We start from the raw sequence: 17,767 nt of genomic DNA, 5'->3' as shown, positions 1-17,767 counted from the left end.
ATTATCTTTTTAACGTGTCACACAAGGATGAGCATAAGGTCAACACCAGAATAAAGAGAAGGGTATTGATTCCCTGGTTAATCATTGCCCTGATGCCTTGGCCTGTGCTGAAGCTGAGGTGCACAGCCCAAGCTTTTAATTGGAGTTTGGAATAACAGCCTGAGGGACTCCTGATCTTACAGATTCTTCTTGCACACCATGTAATGCCCTGTGCTGAACTCATTCCAGTAATTACAGCCATCAATGGAAATCTTTCTGTTGATTCTATGAAATGCAGGATGTAGTTTCTTTGGCATTGGCTGCCTCCTGAACAGCAGTTTACTTTGCAAAATATTTCATAGGGAATAATGAAACCATTACTTGCTATTATAAGGAGTTATTTTCTTACAAAGAGATACCTGTTAAGCATATTGGTGATGCAACAAACACAACTAGAAAATGCTATTGCATTAGAATTAAAAGAAGATATCTTTGTCATTGTTTGTGGTATACAAACTACTTCACATTTCCTTTTTTTTTTTTTATTAGTGATAAAGAGCCTAAAAGATATTTAGGGCTTAAAAAAATCACAGCTTTTGCAGTTCTTTAAAGATCACTTTTCTGTCTTGCAGTCCATGTCTCATATTTACTTTTTAGGTCAAACAACTTTTAGATCTATCTGCCATTATTTCCCACTTGTGTTCATGTCTCATATTTACTTTTTAGGTCAAACAACTTTTAGATCTGTCTGCCATGATTTCCCATTTGTGTGTTGCTTTGGGTGAACAAATGCAATCCTTTTCAATGAATTACGTGAAGAAGAGTTTATCAAAAGAATTTCTGTTCCCCTAGCTCTGAAAAAGAATTGCTCTTACTGGAAACCAGCTGAAGCTTTTCTGGAAGCACTGAGCAAAATGAGCACAAGCTTTGGATGTATGTGATACTCAGCCACAAGGAAGAAATGTTTTAAGGTGGGACAAGGGGGAGTAGCTTCAAACTGACAGAGACTAAGTTTAGCTTAGATTGGATATTAGGAAGAAATTCTTCCCTGTGAGGCCCCTGGCACAGGGTGCCCAGAGAAGCTGTGGCTGCCTTATCCCTGGAAGGGTCCAAGGCCAGGTTGGACAGGGCTTGGAGCAGCCTGGGATAGTGGAAGGTGTCCCTGCCCACAGCAGGGGGTTGGAACAAGACCCTTTTAGATCTCCAACCCAAGCCATTCTGCAATTCCGTGATCTTGGAAATATGGGAGTAGGTAGAAGTGTTCAGGCTCTCTGAACCATCAGAAGTCACGTCTCTTCTTCTCCCTTGCTGCATGGAGCATTGTCACCCCTGGCAGTGGAGCAAACAGAGCTTTGTTTTGATGCCTGCCTCTGTTGGGCCAGAAGGTAAGAGCTAGGAGTTGAGCACTGAAACCCTCATCCTGCTCTGGCTTTCAGGGTACAGGGGGAAGATGCTTTTCCCAGGTGCCTAAAATAAGCCATGGTCAAGGCCAGCAAGTGGTTGTCTTGTGCATGTTCATCTAGATGTAGGTGCTGAACCCCATCTCCCTTTGCATTAAAGTGTCACTATGAATACTGGAGTTTCTCTAGACTGTGAAGCAATTCAAGCAATTACTTTTTCTTGCTTCTCCCAGGAAGTGCAGCTCTATGTTAAACTTTTTAAAGATGTTTGAAAACACTTGTGAATGTTATTCTTTTTATTATTCGGTGGTTTTGGCAGGAATAGTAAGTGGAAATTACAGAAACACTGCAAGAAACATTAGTTTTTGATTAGTTTTTGTGAGGTATGTAGGCCGGGGAATTTGGGAAGAATAGAAACCTTCTGAAAGGTTATCCAAATCAAAGTCAATCTCTTCCTAAATTTATTTCTCTGACATTTCCAGAGGCAAAACAAGACATGAATGTATCAACAAACAATCATTGTCTTATAAGAGACTTGGTAGTATCCTCCATGACTAAATGCTGTGCCAGAGGAAATGACTTGGGGTTTTATTCCTTTTCAGTAATGTGGAAAGTATGCCATGGGAGCAAGCAGGAAGAGGTTGTTTAGTGGAAGAGAGGAAGAAGAAACTTGGGAAGGGGTGCAGAGGGACAGTGCTAGCAGCAAACAGAACTCTCCTGGTGGGGTGCTGTGCTTTTGCACCGTGCTCTGCTCATACAAAGCTCTTGTAGGAAGCTTTTTGTGAGGATTGGCTTTTCTGAGGCATTCAATGTTTGCATAACTGTGTGCTTCTGCTGGAAAGAGTGATGCCATGTCTGCTCTTGTTGATGGGAGCAGAGCCAGGATGATTCTTGTGCCCTTCAGATGGGATTTTCAGATGCTTTCATTTCTGAATTTATGGCTTCTTAGATAAAAGAAGTGGGTAGAGAGCTGTGAGTGAGACAGTGGATCTGCCCAAAATCTGATGGGACTTAAAGCCTCTCCTGAGAATGCTGTTCTAAAACAAGTTCAAAGTAATAACTCCTCTTTATCCTTTACTCTCATAAAAGGCTGCCAGCACATAGGATCTGGAATCAAGGGAAAAAAATAAGCCTGCTGGCAAAAGATTGGTTGAGGCAGGAGTGATGACTGGCTGAAACCAGATGTAGAAAGATCAGTGGATAAGTCTGGCCATGATGTTCCCACTTTATGCCGTGTAATTATGCCATGATTGATGCACAGACTGCATCACAGCCCCTAAAAATCGGTCTGTCCAGGTGGGTTTCTTGTCACAGCCCCTGAAGATCAGTCTGTGCTGGTGACAGCTTCTTAAGCACTGGCTGGTACTTGATGGCTCACTGCCTAGTGATGTGGAGTGTCATTGGAGAGCTGGCTGTGGTTTTAGAGCACTGTTGTGCTAAGCCAGATGGGCAGCATTGATACAGTTTACCTGGGACCCGCCTCACTGCCTTTGAAAAGTTGCATATTTATGTTTCCTTTGCAGTTTATGAAGACAGCACTGTTTCCTGAAAAGGATTGCAAACAGTTGCTCATGGCCCTTCTGCCTACATGGAGGGAATGTTTATCTTTGTAAGATCTTTTTTACATGGAGGGCAGAAATACTGAGTGAAGCACTCACTGACATCATACTGGTGGCTTTCTTCGGGGGGCAGCTCACACAAACACATTATGTTTAGGTAACAAAAAGAAAAGTATAAAGAGTGCTTGAAGGAAAAGGAGGGTGAGGGAATTTTTGTTATTTGCAAGGTTTTAAAAACTCTTTAAATAAAATGGCAAAATACAAAAAAATCCACCAGTGTGTAAAGAGTGACTTGCCATTTTTGCTGTATGTCTTACTTGTTTTCTACAAGTAATGTGCCCTTGCATTACTTGAATTAAAAAAAAAAAAAAAAGACTGTAAACCCTTTCTGCAGCCGGAAGAATGATGGAAATTAGGATTTCTTTTTACATAATCCCCTCACATTTTGCTTGTGGATACAGCTGTGTTAACACAATGCAACATTTGAGTTGAGAGATCTGCCAGATCCTGGCACCAGTGATAGTTTGCAGACTGAAGGTCTTATTTGATAGATTTTCAAAGTGATACTGTGCTCAGTTGTATCTATGTTCCTGGAAGGAGGCTTGCAGTCAGCTTCTCAGAGGAAATACTTTCAAAAGGAAAAGTTTAATTTTGCCAAGATTCAGATAAGGTCAGAGTAATTGGACAAACCAGGGCTTTGTAGGTTAGAGATGAACACAGCCTGCTCCCTGGGACTGGCAAATGCACTGGGAGAACAGGGAAATGAACTGCATGAGGATGATTACATTTGCTGAAAATCTGAAGTACTGTGTATATCTCTTGGCATATTGTCAAGTGTAGAGTTGCATTTGAGCAGGGTGGGTTTTTTTTACTTTTTTAAATTAAGTAAAATGTATTTATCCTCCCCATTTCTGGATTCTACTTTAACTCACTAAAAAAAGGGTTCACCAAATTAATTTTAGTTGTTTTAATACTATGTATTTATAAATTGCTGTAAAAATTGATTGTAATATGATGCTAATTCACCATAGGTTTTACAAGTACATCTGTAGCACCTTCTCCCTAGCTTCCATGCTTTTCTGTTATGGGGCAATAGGGATTGTACTCCAGCTGTACCCTGCTGCTGGCCAAGGGAATGCTCTGACAGGTAGCCACCAGCATTGGCCTCTGACATCAGTGACCTTTGCCAGCTTATACTTAAGGTCTGGAGTGATTTTTTTCTCCTGTGTTTTCTTGGCTGCAGAACAGTGAAACCATTTCTTCATTTGCCTGAGGTAGTTTCTGTGAGAGTCTGTGCTCAGTGATTGCACAGCCTTTGCAGGCAGAGAATGAAAGAGGGCAGACTGGGTTTCTTCAGTGGGGTAACTCACATTTAAAATACAGGGAAAAAACCAAAAGGTGATAATTTTGTGGGTCAGCCAGCAAAAGGAAAGCTGCAGATCTCTTCCTTCAGTGGTGGAATACATGGAGTCTCTTCCTGCTGTCTTTTTGTCTTGTTAGGTTGGCCAAAAGATCAAAAATCCTAGTTAGGAACCAAGGAACAGGAAGCTAGTGCAGTTGGATAGCCTTGATTCCTTAGGAAAGAGAAGAGATAGGATTGTGGGCAGGGACTTTGTACAGATTGCTGTGGCTGAGCTCGGGGGAGGCAGAGACAGACTGTTTTGTCTTTGGGCTAAAGAAAATGGGATGTTTTGCTTTGTAAAAGCAGGATTGGAAGGAGATGATTAAAGGGAAGGATCCTGAAAAGTCCAGTGAGGTGGTCTTGTCACAGACATCTTTTAGGAAAATTCCTTTCCTTAGGATTTTTCCTCCCAAGAAGCTGAGAGGCCTCAGGAACAAAATGTAAACATGGATTTTCTGCTGTGTGGAATGCAACAGGTGCATCTGTGATTGGCCCATGTTGGTTGTTTCTAATTAATGGCTAATCACGAGCCACAAGCCTTTGTTATCATTCTTTCTTTTTCTATTCTTAGCTGGCCTTCTGATGAAATCCTTTCTTCTATTCTTTTAGTACAGTTTTAATGTAATACATATCATAAAATAATAAATCACCCTTCTGAAACATAAAGTCAAATCCTCATCTCTTCCCTCATCCTAAGACCCCTGTGAACACGGCCACAGTGGTCTAATATAGTTAAATATAAGAACATACCAAAAAATCCAAGTAAAATTGCAGTAGAGGGAGTAAAGTAGGAGCTTTTTTGATGAGGAGTCAGAAGTCAGATTGCATACAGGCATGTGAAAGGTGCTCTGGCATTCCTGTGTGAACGAAAACCAGCAGGAGGAGGGAATGGAAGAAAGACAAAAAGGCACCTGATTTTTTGAAACATACAGCTTGCATGGGCATGAGCATCATGCAGTAGCATTGCACTTGAGGGAGGTTTGCCAAGCAGACAGATCATGCCTTCTCCCTGCCCTGTCTCACTGGTCACACACAGGAGCAGCTCTGTCCTGGATGTGGGGAGCTGCAGGAAGGAAGTGCTCTGGGTAGGGAATGTCTGGGAGAGCTGGGACAAAGCCCTGGGACACAGAGGAGGCTTTTCCCTCCAGATGGCCAGGCAAAAAGCCACATGAATTACACAGTGAGCTGGCTCCTGCAGCCTGGTGACATTTCCAGGTGGGTTTCTGGGCAGGCAGCACCTGGGCAGTGTCTGGCTGAATCTGTCTGGGCTCTCTGCCTCGGTGCCTGGAGCACAGGAGGTGGAGAAAAGGCTTCTCTCCAGTAGGTGCAGGAGATGACAAGCTTTGCTGGCTTGCTCCACCTAGCTTCTCAGTCAGAGGATGGAGATTTTTTGTTTCTGACAGCCTCATACTGTCCAAATTCATCAAGGACCACTTCAGAGCAGCGGTTTCCCAGCCTGTCTTGGATCTGAGTAAGCATCAGATGTGCACAGCTATGTAGAGAAATGAAGCCTCCTGACAGTAGGTTTGTTTTTCTGCAGTTTTTTTCTGCATTATATGGAAATAATATGGTTTTGGGGTTTGCACCCCAAAATATGGTTTTGGGGTTTTGGGGTGTTGCACCCAGCCTGGCTGTCCATTTTACCAACAAGCCCTAGTATCTTGTGTTATTGAAAAAGAAGTATCTGCACCAAAAAAACCCTTCCCATCAAACACAAAGAAGCCCAGCAGTGTTTCTCATTGTGCTGATTTTAGTCTGAAATACTAAAACCCACTCAAACATGAAGTATTATTTAGGTTACCCTAAATTAGTTTGAAATTACATTGTAACCATGAAAAGTGGTGGGGATTGATTCACTGGCTGTGTGGAGCTGAGAAGAGCCCAGCTGAGGCTCAGGGTTAAGGTCCTACAGATAGCAGTAATGTTGCATAAATAGTGACAGTAATAGAAGTTATGAAGAAGTTTAGAGCTCCAGAACCTCTTACAAGTGAAATAAGCAGTGGTTTTGTTTGAGGCTTTCTTCTGACTGGAGTCATACCACTCTTTGAAGTACAAAAACTGTGTGTGTGTGTTTTCCTTCCTCTCTACATTTGAGTGGAGAATGTAAAAATACCAGCATGGTCTTGTTTTGGTAATAGGATTGCATGCAGACATCCTTGTGGTTAAATTGAAAAAAAAAAAAATAAAACCCATGAGATTTCTTGTGAAGGAGTTGTTGTTGGCAAATGGAGTGATTAATGACTGAGACTAGAGATGTACAGACAACAGCAGGATCTTGCTCATAACCTTCTAATGTAACTCCTTAACACTCTCAGGTGAAAATTTTCTTTCCAGAATTGATCTAAAGAAGATTTTTTTAAAAAATAGAGTTTCTTATGCTCCCCAGAGGGGAACAGCTGCTCTGTCCCCTTGTGTATGTGGCAAAGGAGGAGACAGAGCTTAACTCATTTAATAGCACCTGCAAAATCACCCACTGAACATCATTTCTTATGGGACTAGTGCATTCAAGTTATTTAAGCACACTTCTAGGTAAAGAAACACAGTTCACAGTTCTTTAGAGGTTCACCAGGCATGTATCCTTTAAATATACTGATTTAGGAAGAAAGTTGGAATTTTTTATTTTTAATTTTTTTTCTCAGCACTATTTTTTTGTCTTCTCCTGCTCATCCCCTTGTGTTTGGTTTTCACAACAGTGCAGAATTCAAGATCTTACTTTCAGCCTTCAAAGTCTACAAACCCTGCCTGGAAAACTGGCATGTTGCTGAGCTTCCTGCCATGACTGCTTTTTAACCAGAATGCAAGTGGAAAAATGTAACCTATTCTAGTGCTCTTGTGGTAGGACCTCTGGAAACAAGGCAAACTATTTAAAGCCTCCTGCTACATATTAAAATTAAAATGTTTCTTTTCTCCTGCTTGTACCTCTCTGTTTTCTCAAGTACTTTTTTGCTTGTCAGTGTTTTTTATTTAACCCTTCTGCCTTGGTCTTCCTCCCCTGTGTCAATTCTTTCTCATTGGGCATTAGAGGGAAGCTGAAGCATGCATGTGTTTGGTGTGGGGTATGTGTCTAATTTGGGGTTTTACCTGTCAGCATTCTCTGTCCCAATTGCTTTGTTCTGCTCCACCTCCCTCTGCAGCCACACCACTAAACTTGGTTTGCACTGCTGCTGACAGCCTTTTATTTTAATTTCTGCTTGTATCAAATCAAAAGCTGTGTCTCTACTCTGTAATGTTTTGCACTTCCCTTTTGGTAGGTGAAACTTCCAACATGACTCCCTGCTATGTGGTTGGAAAACATGTGTGCAAGGAGAAGAGTTAGGCTGTTTAAATACAGTCACAGCTCACCTGTAAAAATCCTAGGATGACTTCTTAGCCATGGAAATGAATCCTGCTTGGTTCAGAAGCTCATTCACAAATTACTGGTGTGAATTGGTTGTGACTTTAGAGGAACTCTGCTACTCTACTTTCAGATGGAGATCCCCCTCTTGATATTCCCCACTGATGGATGCATTAGTGGATTGTCCTGGCTGTTGAACTGTTCCTTCAGTTTACCTGATGATAGAAAATGCTGCTTCTTCCTAAATTCATCTTCAGTTCCTGACTTGAATATGACTCAGTTGCATTTTAGAAATCTGAAGCAGCATTTTTGGGGGGATGTTTGGGCTTTTTGTTGTTGTTGTTTGTTGGATTTTACTTTAATGGTAGAGTGTTTTCTCCCTTGTGAGTGATTTTAAACTGGTTTTTTTCCCCTCCTGATAAGTCCTGCTAATACTGTAATATTTGAGAGTGGATTGTAATGACATCTAACATTTTGTTCTGTTTGTACTGCAGACTGAGGTCAAGTAAACAAAGAAAGCAATCATTATGTTTTAGCATTCTTTTTTAATGAGCACATTAAAATCTAGTCACAGCTACAGGATCAGCTGTGAAAAGAAGGGAGAGATACAGAGCTCTGAGTAGCACTGTATTTTGGAAGCAGTTTATGGAAAAATAATGGATTGAAGGGATATGGAAGGACTCTGGTAGGAAATAAATGGCATGATGTTGTTGACAGAGAGGGTTTGGCAGGAGGCTGGTTGTGACTGTTTCTGTGGCTTAGAATTGCAGAGGAATTTCCTACAGACTGGACTAACCATTACAAAAATGTGTCTGCTTTTAGGAGATCAAGGCATACAGTGGAGTCTTCTCAGGGAAGATGTCGTCTTTGACAATGAGAAGCCGTTGTGTGGACAAAAGAGGAAGTTTCTTTAAGGTAAATGGGATACTTACACAGAGCATAAAATACTTGGGTTTATGTGAAATGAGCACAGCAGAATGTGCAGTACTCTCTGTGGTACATAGTAAGCCTTTTCTGTAAAATACTTCTTGAGCATTTCTTTTTACAGGCAGATTTTTGGCTAAGATCACCCCCCAGTTATTTCACATGTATATTTTTTCTGTACATGGAGTAGAATATTTGGTGTAAAATAGGTCATGGCTTTTTTGCTGCTAATGCTGAGAACATAAGCTTTATTATGCACAGGCATAAAATTATTGGAGCCTTCATAAACTAGATTTGTGTCACCTAAAGTTGTGGTACAGGTTTATGATTTCCATTACTGGATTGAAAATTGGTTTAATTTCTTTGCCTATTTTGAGAACAACTGTGGCATCCCAAAAAGCCAGGCTGCAGTAGGAGTTACCAGTGCAGTTTTCTAAAGATGACTGAATCCTGTTAACTGTGTGCCAGGGTCACAGTGGCTGCCTTGCTGGGCAGGGTTTTGCTTTAGGGAGCCATCAAAATTTACAGGTGCTTTTGAGCACTGAATTCAATGATCACATCCCTTAGAATATTCATCACTTGCTGTAGCTTCTTCCAGTGAAAGATGCTGATGCTGCCATCTTTGGCATTCCTTCTCTTCCTCTGGGGCAGAAGTTTCCCTTGGGGAAATCTTTAGGAAATGAACAGTCAGCACTGCAGTGACATTGTGTTTTCCTTCTGTCTTGCCCAGCAGTTACCAGGGTCATCCAGTGGCAGGAACCACCTCTCAGTTCTGCAACACACTTCAGCTACCTCTCATAACACAGGAGTACAAACATCAGCCTTGTTGATAGCACTCCACAGCCAAAGAGGGAGAGTAGCCCTATTTTCAAATCACAGCAAGGAACTGTCTCAGTTCCAAGAAATATCTCTAGGTTGTCTCTTGCATGTATGCTGAAGGACTCCTGATGTCATTCTTATGTAGAAAATAGATGCTGGAACAGGTGTTCTGTTCATGATGATGGGGTTGCAGTTACTCTAAATGATTAGAAATGCAGTCTGCAGTCTGCCTGGGCAATTTCAAGAAACATTGTCAATTAGAAAACTAAGGTCCTGCATTTTTTTAAAGACATGCTGGCAGGGAAGAGATGCCTCCAAGCTCCTTTTCCAGCCCTTGGAAGTTGTACTGTTGGACCATGGTTCTGAGCATAGAGTGTGGGATTGGAAGCTGCAGGCAGTCAGTGTGCCCAGCCATTTCTTTTCTGTGTGCAGTGCACCTGGTAGCTTGTGTGTGTGTACAGTGAAATTACCATTTATTTCCTCCTTCTGCCATGTGAGCAGAATTGTGACAACAGCTACATTTGTTTGCTACAGCTGAGCCGGTGAGCAAGCAAAACACTTGGCACAACAGATTTTTTGAGTTTGCATTATTTTAATTTGCTTTGTCTGACTGTGTTTAGGAGACCTAGTAATCAAGATATGGCCTTTTATCCCTGCTGATCTGTTCTTCAGTGTGCTCTCCCACATGGGCAGACTGTCCCCTGTCCTTGCACATGGCTCTCACGTTGTGCTTGTTAATTTGCAGTTGCCTAAGAAACCTTTACCACGGTGGTATGCAGATTCTCAGGGCACTTAAATCTTCTTAAGGGAGTATCTTACCATTCTCAGCAACATTTGCCAGAAAAATTGCTGACAAATACCAGTTGGGAAATTCCAACTTTATCTTTTCTGGTTTTTTAGAAGTTGTAGCAATGAGAACTACTTACCATCTCTTTTTTTTTTTCACAGCCATTGTTTTCACTGTTTTGTCCCCATTTTAGACAGAGAAGAAGTCCCCATTTTTGACAGCATTGTCCCCATTTTAGACAGAGCAGAAGTCTGTAGTTTTAGAGGCTAAATTCTGTGGACTCTACACCTTCTGATTGGTGAATGCTCAGAGCCAACAAGTAGTAAGAATGAGGCAATGATGGGGTTAGTCTTGGATAATTCTGGGACTGAATAGCTTGCCAGTGGTTACAGAGAGAGTCTGTGATAAGGCAAGGGGCTGAATATATGTCTCTGACAAATGTCCTCTTTACTGAATTATCCTCCTTCTCATCAAAATGTTCCAGTGTTTACTGAACTGGCATCAGAGGTTTTACATCAGTAAAGCTTTTCTGTTTTACAGCAGTAAGGCTTTTCTGTTTTACACCAGTAAGGCTTTTCTGTTCCAAAATCAAGCATCAGGTAAAACTTTGTTTCTGATGAATAAGATACCGAGCAAGGTCAGTGGCCCTGAGAATTCATAGCTCCCCAGAATCTGCAGACGTGTATCAAAATATTGGATTGCATTCAGAGGCTTGCACAAGTTCAGCAGCAGCGTTCTCAGATGGGCTCGTCTCTGGCACTTGGCCACCTCATCACACAGGGCCCTCTGTGAGGGCTGCTATGTTCTGCTTATCAAAACAGGAAGGAAAAGATGTGATGCCAAAGAGGATGCAGGTCTCCAGAAAGGATGAAAAATGAGATGCTGGCAGGAAGGGGGAGTGGTAAGTGCTGAGGCTCATTTGTCCAGTCTGATTCTAATCTTGCTGTCTTCAACCCGTGTCCCTTTGCCAGATTAGGAGCACCCATCTTACCTTTTCCTCTTGAGTTCTTATAAATCTCAGGGCTTGGAAACATTCTGCAGTGGTCGTCTTGGCTGACTCTTTTAGTGCCTTCTCAGGATGATGGCAGTTTCATTAATTCTCTGTATGAGCTTATTTACATTTCAGCACAAAGAGCAGGAATTCATTTGTCACGCAGTTTTTTCTAAAAACGTCTGGGAACAGACATCAAATCAAAGCCATCAATCTTCTTCTTGAGAACAGGAAACTCTTCCAGTCCAGTGAGTAATAAGAGCTGTAGTTATGCTGGGTTTCTGGGAGAGGCACTGTCTATATCTGGTCCTGGGCATGTGCTTTCTTTCCCTGATGCACGGCAGTGATGTGCGTGTCAGTAGAGCAGTTTCACAAATGTGATTGGAGCCCCTTGGGAGTGAGTTGCTTCTGGTGAACACACATTTTTGCTGCTTGTAAAACATCCTGGATGATGCAAAGCACAGTAGGTGTTGTGTTACGGTGAGAGAATGCTGGGGTGCTGAGGTGCCATGTTTGTGGGCTGTATGTAGGAGTTTCACTGTCGCCCTTGCCAGCTCCCAGAAGCTGAGCTCAGTCTTGTTGAGCTCTGAATCAATTGACAATAAGCAGAGCGTGGTGCTTTATGAAAGGAAATGCTGTGGTTTAAGATGTTTGCATTTCGTCATTTCGTTCATGGATGTTAGGAATGTAAACAGTTAGTACATGGGTATTTGGCAGTCTGATGTTTAGGATAGATTTGGTTAGGCAGTACTGTACTGGGCTGCTGGGTGAATTCGTGTTGCCTGAGTCATAATTATTATTTGGGTTTACAGTGGTTATACTGTAGTGTCTTCTGAATTTACAGAACAGTGCTTTATCAGAAATAAATTCCAAAGGAAAAATCACTGCTCACAAAAATAGCTATTTTATCATGTTATATAAGATCTCATTTTAATTTTGTTTTTTATGAAATACTGATTAATTAACCACCTGAGAAGATATCATATTTCCAAATGCATTTTTCAGGTAAACCTCCTCTTTCTATAGCATAGCAGGGTAATATCTATTTCACAGACCTAAACAGTTCCCAACAGATTTCTTCTGATTACTATTTAAGTCTTTGGGCTCATTTATGCTGTTTTACACTAACAGAGGCCTCTGACAAATACATACATCCACTTCTTCTGCATCTTCCTTTGGAAGTTGCCTCTTACTGTGTTGATTTCAAGTCTGTTGAAACAAAGGGATGAGTTTTCCCATTATTTCCAGCCAAAGAAGTACCATACTTGTTGCAAATAGAGAGGTGTCTTTGAAGAATTCTGATATTCTTAGCCTTGCACTAAAAAGGCAGAGCCTTCTGCTGCTGCTTGTTTCCTCAGGGCTGGAGCTAATAATAGTACATAGCCAGGATCCTTCCTGTGTTTTGTAGAAACATGCTATTAACAGCTCACCTTGTATGATGCTGGTCACCTGTGCATCACGTGTCCTCTGCAACCACCAGAAGCTTCATTGATCCTAAATACTGGGAAATGCTGTCATAAAGTCATGACTACACCTTTTTTGTAGAAAAATGCTGTTGTAACAGGATGGGTCAGTTAATTGCAAGGATACACAAATGATGTGACTCCATAAGATTTTCTTGAATCAAGGGAAGAGCAACTTTTTTTGTCATTAAAGAGAATTTAAGGAAAATTAGTTGGAAATTGCAGAAGATATTGGTGCTTTATTCTAGAAAAAAATGAGGGGTTTCTTCCTAGAGGTCATTGCTTTGGTTCAAGTGGAGTACATGGTGGTTGGTGATTAGTCTTGGTTGGGTTGTGGTGTGCTCCATCCTGGGGTACTTCACAGGTCAGTTTGGGGTTTGATGCCACACTTTGACCTGATTTCCTTGTCCAGAGTGTATTGACTTTTCAGAGACTGAGGCTCATTTGTCATGGAGGCTATGTAGCATACCCAAGAAATTTAGCCTGTAGAATAGAATGTGAGCATAAGGCTGCTTGAAATGTGCCATTTTGTTGAAGTCTTCTTTAGGGAAAGAAGCAAAGTTGCTAAACATGGAAGAATTCCTCTCAGGAATAATTTCTCTTCAGAGTTCTCTTCAAGGCAGGCATACAAATTCAAAAGCATTAAGATTACTTCACTGTTAGCACAGTTTGGATGAGAGTTCTTTGCTGTAGCTCCCTGAGATTTTGTTTTCTGGGAGGGAGATGGGTTTTGTCACAGCTCAGGTCAAAGCCCACTAACAGAGTTAACTCAGTTGCCAGCCAGGTAGTGACACAGCAAAGCAGGCATGGAGGAAGTGGCTGAAAATACATGTGGAGAGCTCATACATTGTATGCTTTGCAGGGAGGGGTGCTGAAAAGCTCCTTTGTTGTGCAGACTGTTGGCCTTCAAGACACTTAGTCTCTGCTGGTGTGTCAGAGAACAGGGCACACTGCAGTGATGGCTCTTTACGGCCACAGTTGGTCTTAGATGCAAAGATTTGTGGTGATGCTGCCCATGAAGAGGAGCTCCTTATGCAGAGCTGGTTCATGGGGAGCAGCAGCTCAGCTTTCATGCAGTCACCAGCTGAAGTAGCTTTGCAAGGATGCTTTGCTGGCAATGCAGAAATTCAGCCCACTCTGGCTGCTCCCTGAGGCTGGCCTGTGCTCCTCCAGCTGCCCCTTGGAACAGTCAGGGAGGCACTGCTCACATCTGGCTGCAGTGACTCAGGGTTCTTTGGGAACCAGCAGGTGCAATGTCTTTGCAGTGTCAGTGGTACACATGGCTGGTGTCATCGAAACTACAGGAAATACAAAAACTCTCCAACAACAATCTTTAGTGCTAGAGAATTAAGGCATTACTTTATTCTTGCCCGGGTGTTGTTCTGGCCAGAATGTGCAACAGAAACCAGTTCATCCACTCCTTGCCCTGGCTGTGCAGAGAAAATCATTCCATCACACAAGTCTTTATTAGATTTTTCACATTCGTCAAAACCCAGAGAAATTCATTGGTCCAATGTTCACTGCTCCCATGATCTTAGTATTTGGTTTCCTATTGATTATTGGTTTGCCTTTAATATTGATTAGTTTCTCATTCTTCATTCTCTTGTCTATCTCTTTGCTGACCAGGAGTCTTGGACCATGCCAGGGGTGATGTTTGGAGCTGACATTGGTTAATGGTTGTTATCTTTTGTGTATCTTCTTTTTGTGTGCTGCTCCCAGTCTGCTGAGATGTTAAGCTCATCAGACCTTGTGGTGGAACAGTCCTTTGAAAAGAAACTTCAATTCCTTTCTCCCTGACTAAAGTTATATTAAAAAATGCTAAACCTCATATATCCAGCACTGGGAACTATGTCTTGGACAGAAGAAAACCCTTGGGGTGTGGGTAATGGTAATTCATTCTTACATAAGATTCAGTTATTGGTGTTGGCCAGTTGTAAGCAGAGACTAAAACTTCTTCTGAATTGATTGGAATAATGGTGCTCAGCAAAGGAGAGTGTGAATTCCTGAGGTGGAGGAAAAATTCCAATGTAACAATTTAGGAAAATGATGCCTTCAATTCTTTGAAAATGCTGCTGTACTGAGTTGCCTGCCCTGAGTGGGACTCAGGCTCATACCTTCAGGGCAGCTGTGAAGACTGTTCTGACTCGGACCTCAAAGCTGGTTTTGCTTCATATGCCAGGGTTTGTTTTTTTTTGTTCTGATGTGCAGGGGTGGTGGTAGAGATTGCTACATCACTGCAAACCTTTTATTGGGTTCCCTCCTGGCAGGAGAGAGGGAACCCTGCTAGGGTTTATAGGCTCTCATGGTGTGGCATGACAAGCAAACTTGATGCATTGGCTACAAAGAAGTGTTCAAGAGAGCAGGCTTTGCAAATTTCATGGTTGGTTTCTGCTCAATAAAATGTTTTCCTAAAGTCTGGCTAGCAAATTCTGCATTTCTCAGGATACAACCTCAGTGCTAATCTTGCCTACCTTAAAATGGGTTTTTACCCTCATACCCAGAATTTTGGTTGGTGTTCTACCTGAAGGATTGCAAGGCAATTCTTTTTTAATTGAATTGTTGTGTTCAAGTGGAGTCCAAAACCTAATGTGAAAAGCAGGCACCCACTCCCTTCTTGCTCCCTTCTTGCTTCATTGCTTTTCATCCTCCATGGTATCATAATTCTTAGTCTCCCTTCTGAAATAAAACTCTTGCACGTGGAATTCTTCTAATTTTTTTTTTTTTTTTTTTTTGAGAAGGTAAATGCTACAAACAGCTAAATAATTTAGTTCTTGGAAGATGTTGTATAATGCACAACTGCAAATTCAGTTGTGTAGGCTGCAAATTCAATCCATTTAAATTAAAAGGCTAGCCAAACTGGAAAGTTTTGTACTGGCACAGAACAGGAATTACTCTTCCTCTGAGAACCTTTAAATGTGGCCCCAACCCTTACTTGTTCCTTTGCAAGGGGAAGTCCAAATAGGATGCGATTTTACAAAAAAAGAAAAAGTTTGTAATCTCTGGTGACTAAACTTGCCCTGGCTTCTTTTCCACGCCTCTTCCACTCACTTGATGTCATACTATTTTTGTCCCTTTCTAGCTCATTGACACAATTGCCTCAGAAATCGGAGAACTGAAACAGGAGATGGTACAGACAGATCTCCCAGTGGAAGATGAAGCTGCTGATTGGCAAAGGTGATTAAAATGTTTATTTTCATGGTTCTGGAGAGTCTACCACAACAGGAATGTTTTCACTGTGCTTTCTTCTTGGGTGGCTTATGTCCTAGCACTTTTCTCCCTGGCAGCATAGGAGGTGTAGATAATCTTGCTCTTTATCCAAGGAATTTGCCTTTGTGCAGGAGATTCAGTTGTTTGGTGTAGTTGTCTTAATATCTTCTAATTGCAACTGAGCTTCACTTCCTTGTTAAAAACCTTGGATACTGATGAATGTCTAAAGCAGGAAACTACTACCATTATTATCATTGTCTGTGGCACAGCCTTGCTTTCATGCTGTAAAGACAAAATGTGCATTGCTTCAAGTGGCTCTTTGAAGATTCAAGATACAGTAACAGGACTTATTTATGCTCTCAGGTTAGGAAGTAAAATATTGACTGCTATGAGCTGATGCATATGTGGGTTATGTGTTTAAGTTAATTCATATATGAGTAACTTGCACATAAAAAAATAAAATTGTACCTTTAAGTGTGCAGAATGGGACCCCAGCATTTTGGCTTTTCTTGAACAGTTACATCTGCTAAACATCTGGAGGATAATCAATATTTTAGTCCTTGTGTTAACAAGAGAACATTTTTGTACTTACCTGAAATATTTGTTAAAAGAGGAAAGTAACCAGTGGTAGGTGTTGTGTTTTATCTGACTGCATGGCCTTGGCCAGCCCTGGAGCTGGTGGGCTTTGTTCTTCTAGCAGTGAGTTAATGAAGTGGAAAATTGTTTTTAGAATTACATCCAAGATTTTTAGCTCTTTTTCTTCCTGTGAATTCTGTTGAAATCTGCTGGAATTTACAACAAAGCACATGTAGATTATTTTCAGAAACATTAAGCAGCAGCTTTGTTGGCCAAGTAGTAAAGAATGTAAGACAGTTGAACTAATTAAAGTTCTTGGCTATGGCCCTGGTTGAACATTACTCAAGTTTTAGAGCTTTTGAGAGTTCTTTTAGAGGGACAGAAAGGATGCTTTCTTTATTTTGAGAATTCAGCTAATTAACTCCAGAGATCATCAGCTACATTTCAGTTAAGAAAAGACTTCTTGTATCTTTGAATACATCATATGCATGAAAGGCTAAGGTCTGCTGATTCTAAAATCTTGGTGGAAGCACTTAGCTGGAAACAGTCAACTAAACCTCCCCATTTTACAGATCATGAATTTTTAATTGTTTTTTTAATGGATTTTTAATCTTAATTTGTTAATCTTGACTACAAAACATATTTTGGTTTAAGATAAAGCAAACCTAACATAAAAAAAGAATAATGCAATTTCCATGAAAAATAATAATAGCCATCAAAAATTTATTTTCTGTCACTTCAAGATGATAATGTGAAATATGAAGTCTGAATAAATGAGCTAAACTCAAACCTTACTGTGACCACAAAATTCTGAGCTGCATGCTTCTGTGTAAGGAAAAAGTTGTATCAAAGTTGCTAAGTTAAGTAATTTAGTGCACTGACACCTTTTTTTAATATAGTTCTACAGAGCAGGATTATAGTAATTTCAACAAGAGTTTTCCAGAGTTGTTGTTTAAACTAGGCACCTCACAAGGCTGTGTTTACTGTCATAACTTTAATTTCTTTGTGGTTAATTTAAAACCTGGCAGTTAATGGAATTTTCTCTTCTTATTGCTTTCTGCTGTTCAGAAGTTGATGTCTTGAAATGACCTTTGGATTTGCATCTAGGGATATTTGAGCTCAATGGAATGTCCATTTTCCTCACTCTTTTTCCACCTTAGCAGGTGTCCACAGACACCCAGAGCAGTTCTGGAAAGGCATTGCAGAGCTCTCAGCTGAGTTCAGAAAGATAGGGACATGAAATTGTGTGTCTGAAGCCTTAGTATTGTGGTTTGGGCTTTTTTTGTGGTTATGTGGTGACTTTCAGATTTACACTCCTCATTTTAT

General features: G+C 41.1%; 1 protein-coding gene across 8 annotated transcripts in view; it reads left to right on the top strand.

The window, feature by feature from the left end:
• Nucleotides 1-17,767, top strand: part of RIN2 (Ras and Rab interactor 2) — a 66,537-nt gene that overhangs the window by 15,105 nt on the left and 33,665 nt on the right. For 6 of the 8 annotated variants that reach the window (XM_077176168.1, XM_054628883.2, XM_077176166.1 and 3 more), the window contains exons 2-3: nt 8,497-8,589; nt 15,738-15,832. In XM_077176168.1, coding sequence (XP_077032283.1) covers nt 8,533-8,589; nt 15,738-15,832 — 152 coding nt within the window. In that variant the 5' untranslated portion in view covers nt 8,497-8,532. Of the gene's footprint in view, nt 1-8,496; nt 8,590-15,737; nt 15,833-17,767 lie in introns of those variants that run through there. The other 2 variants (XM_077176169.1, XM_077176170.1) reach the window with 2 other exon arrangements.

Source organism: Agelaius phoeniceus, chromosome 3, assembly GCF_051311805.1.
Source record: "Agelaius phoeniceus isolate bAgePho1 chromosome 3, bAgePho1.hap1, whole genome shotgun sequence".
Lineage (NCBI taxonomy): Eukaryota > Metazoa > Chordata > Aves > Passeriformes > Icteridae > Agelaius > Agelaius phoeniceus.
This window is presented reverse-complemented; position numbering and strand designations above follow the sequence as displayed.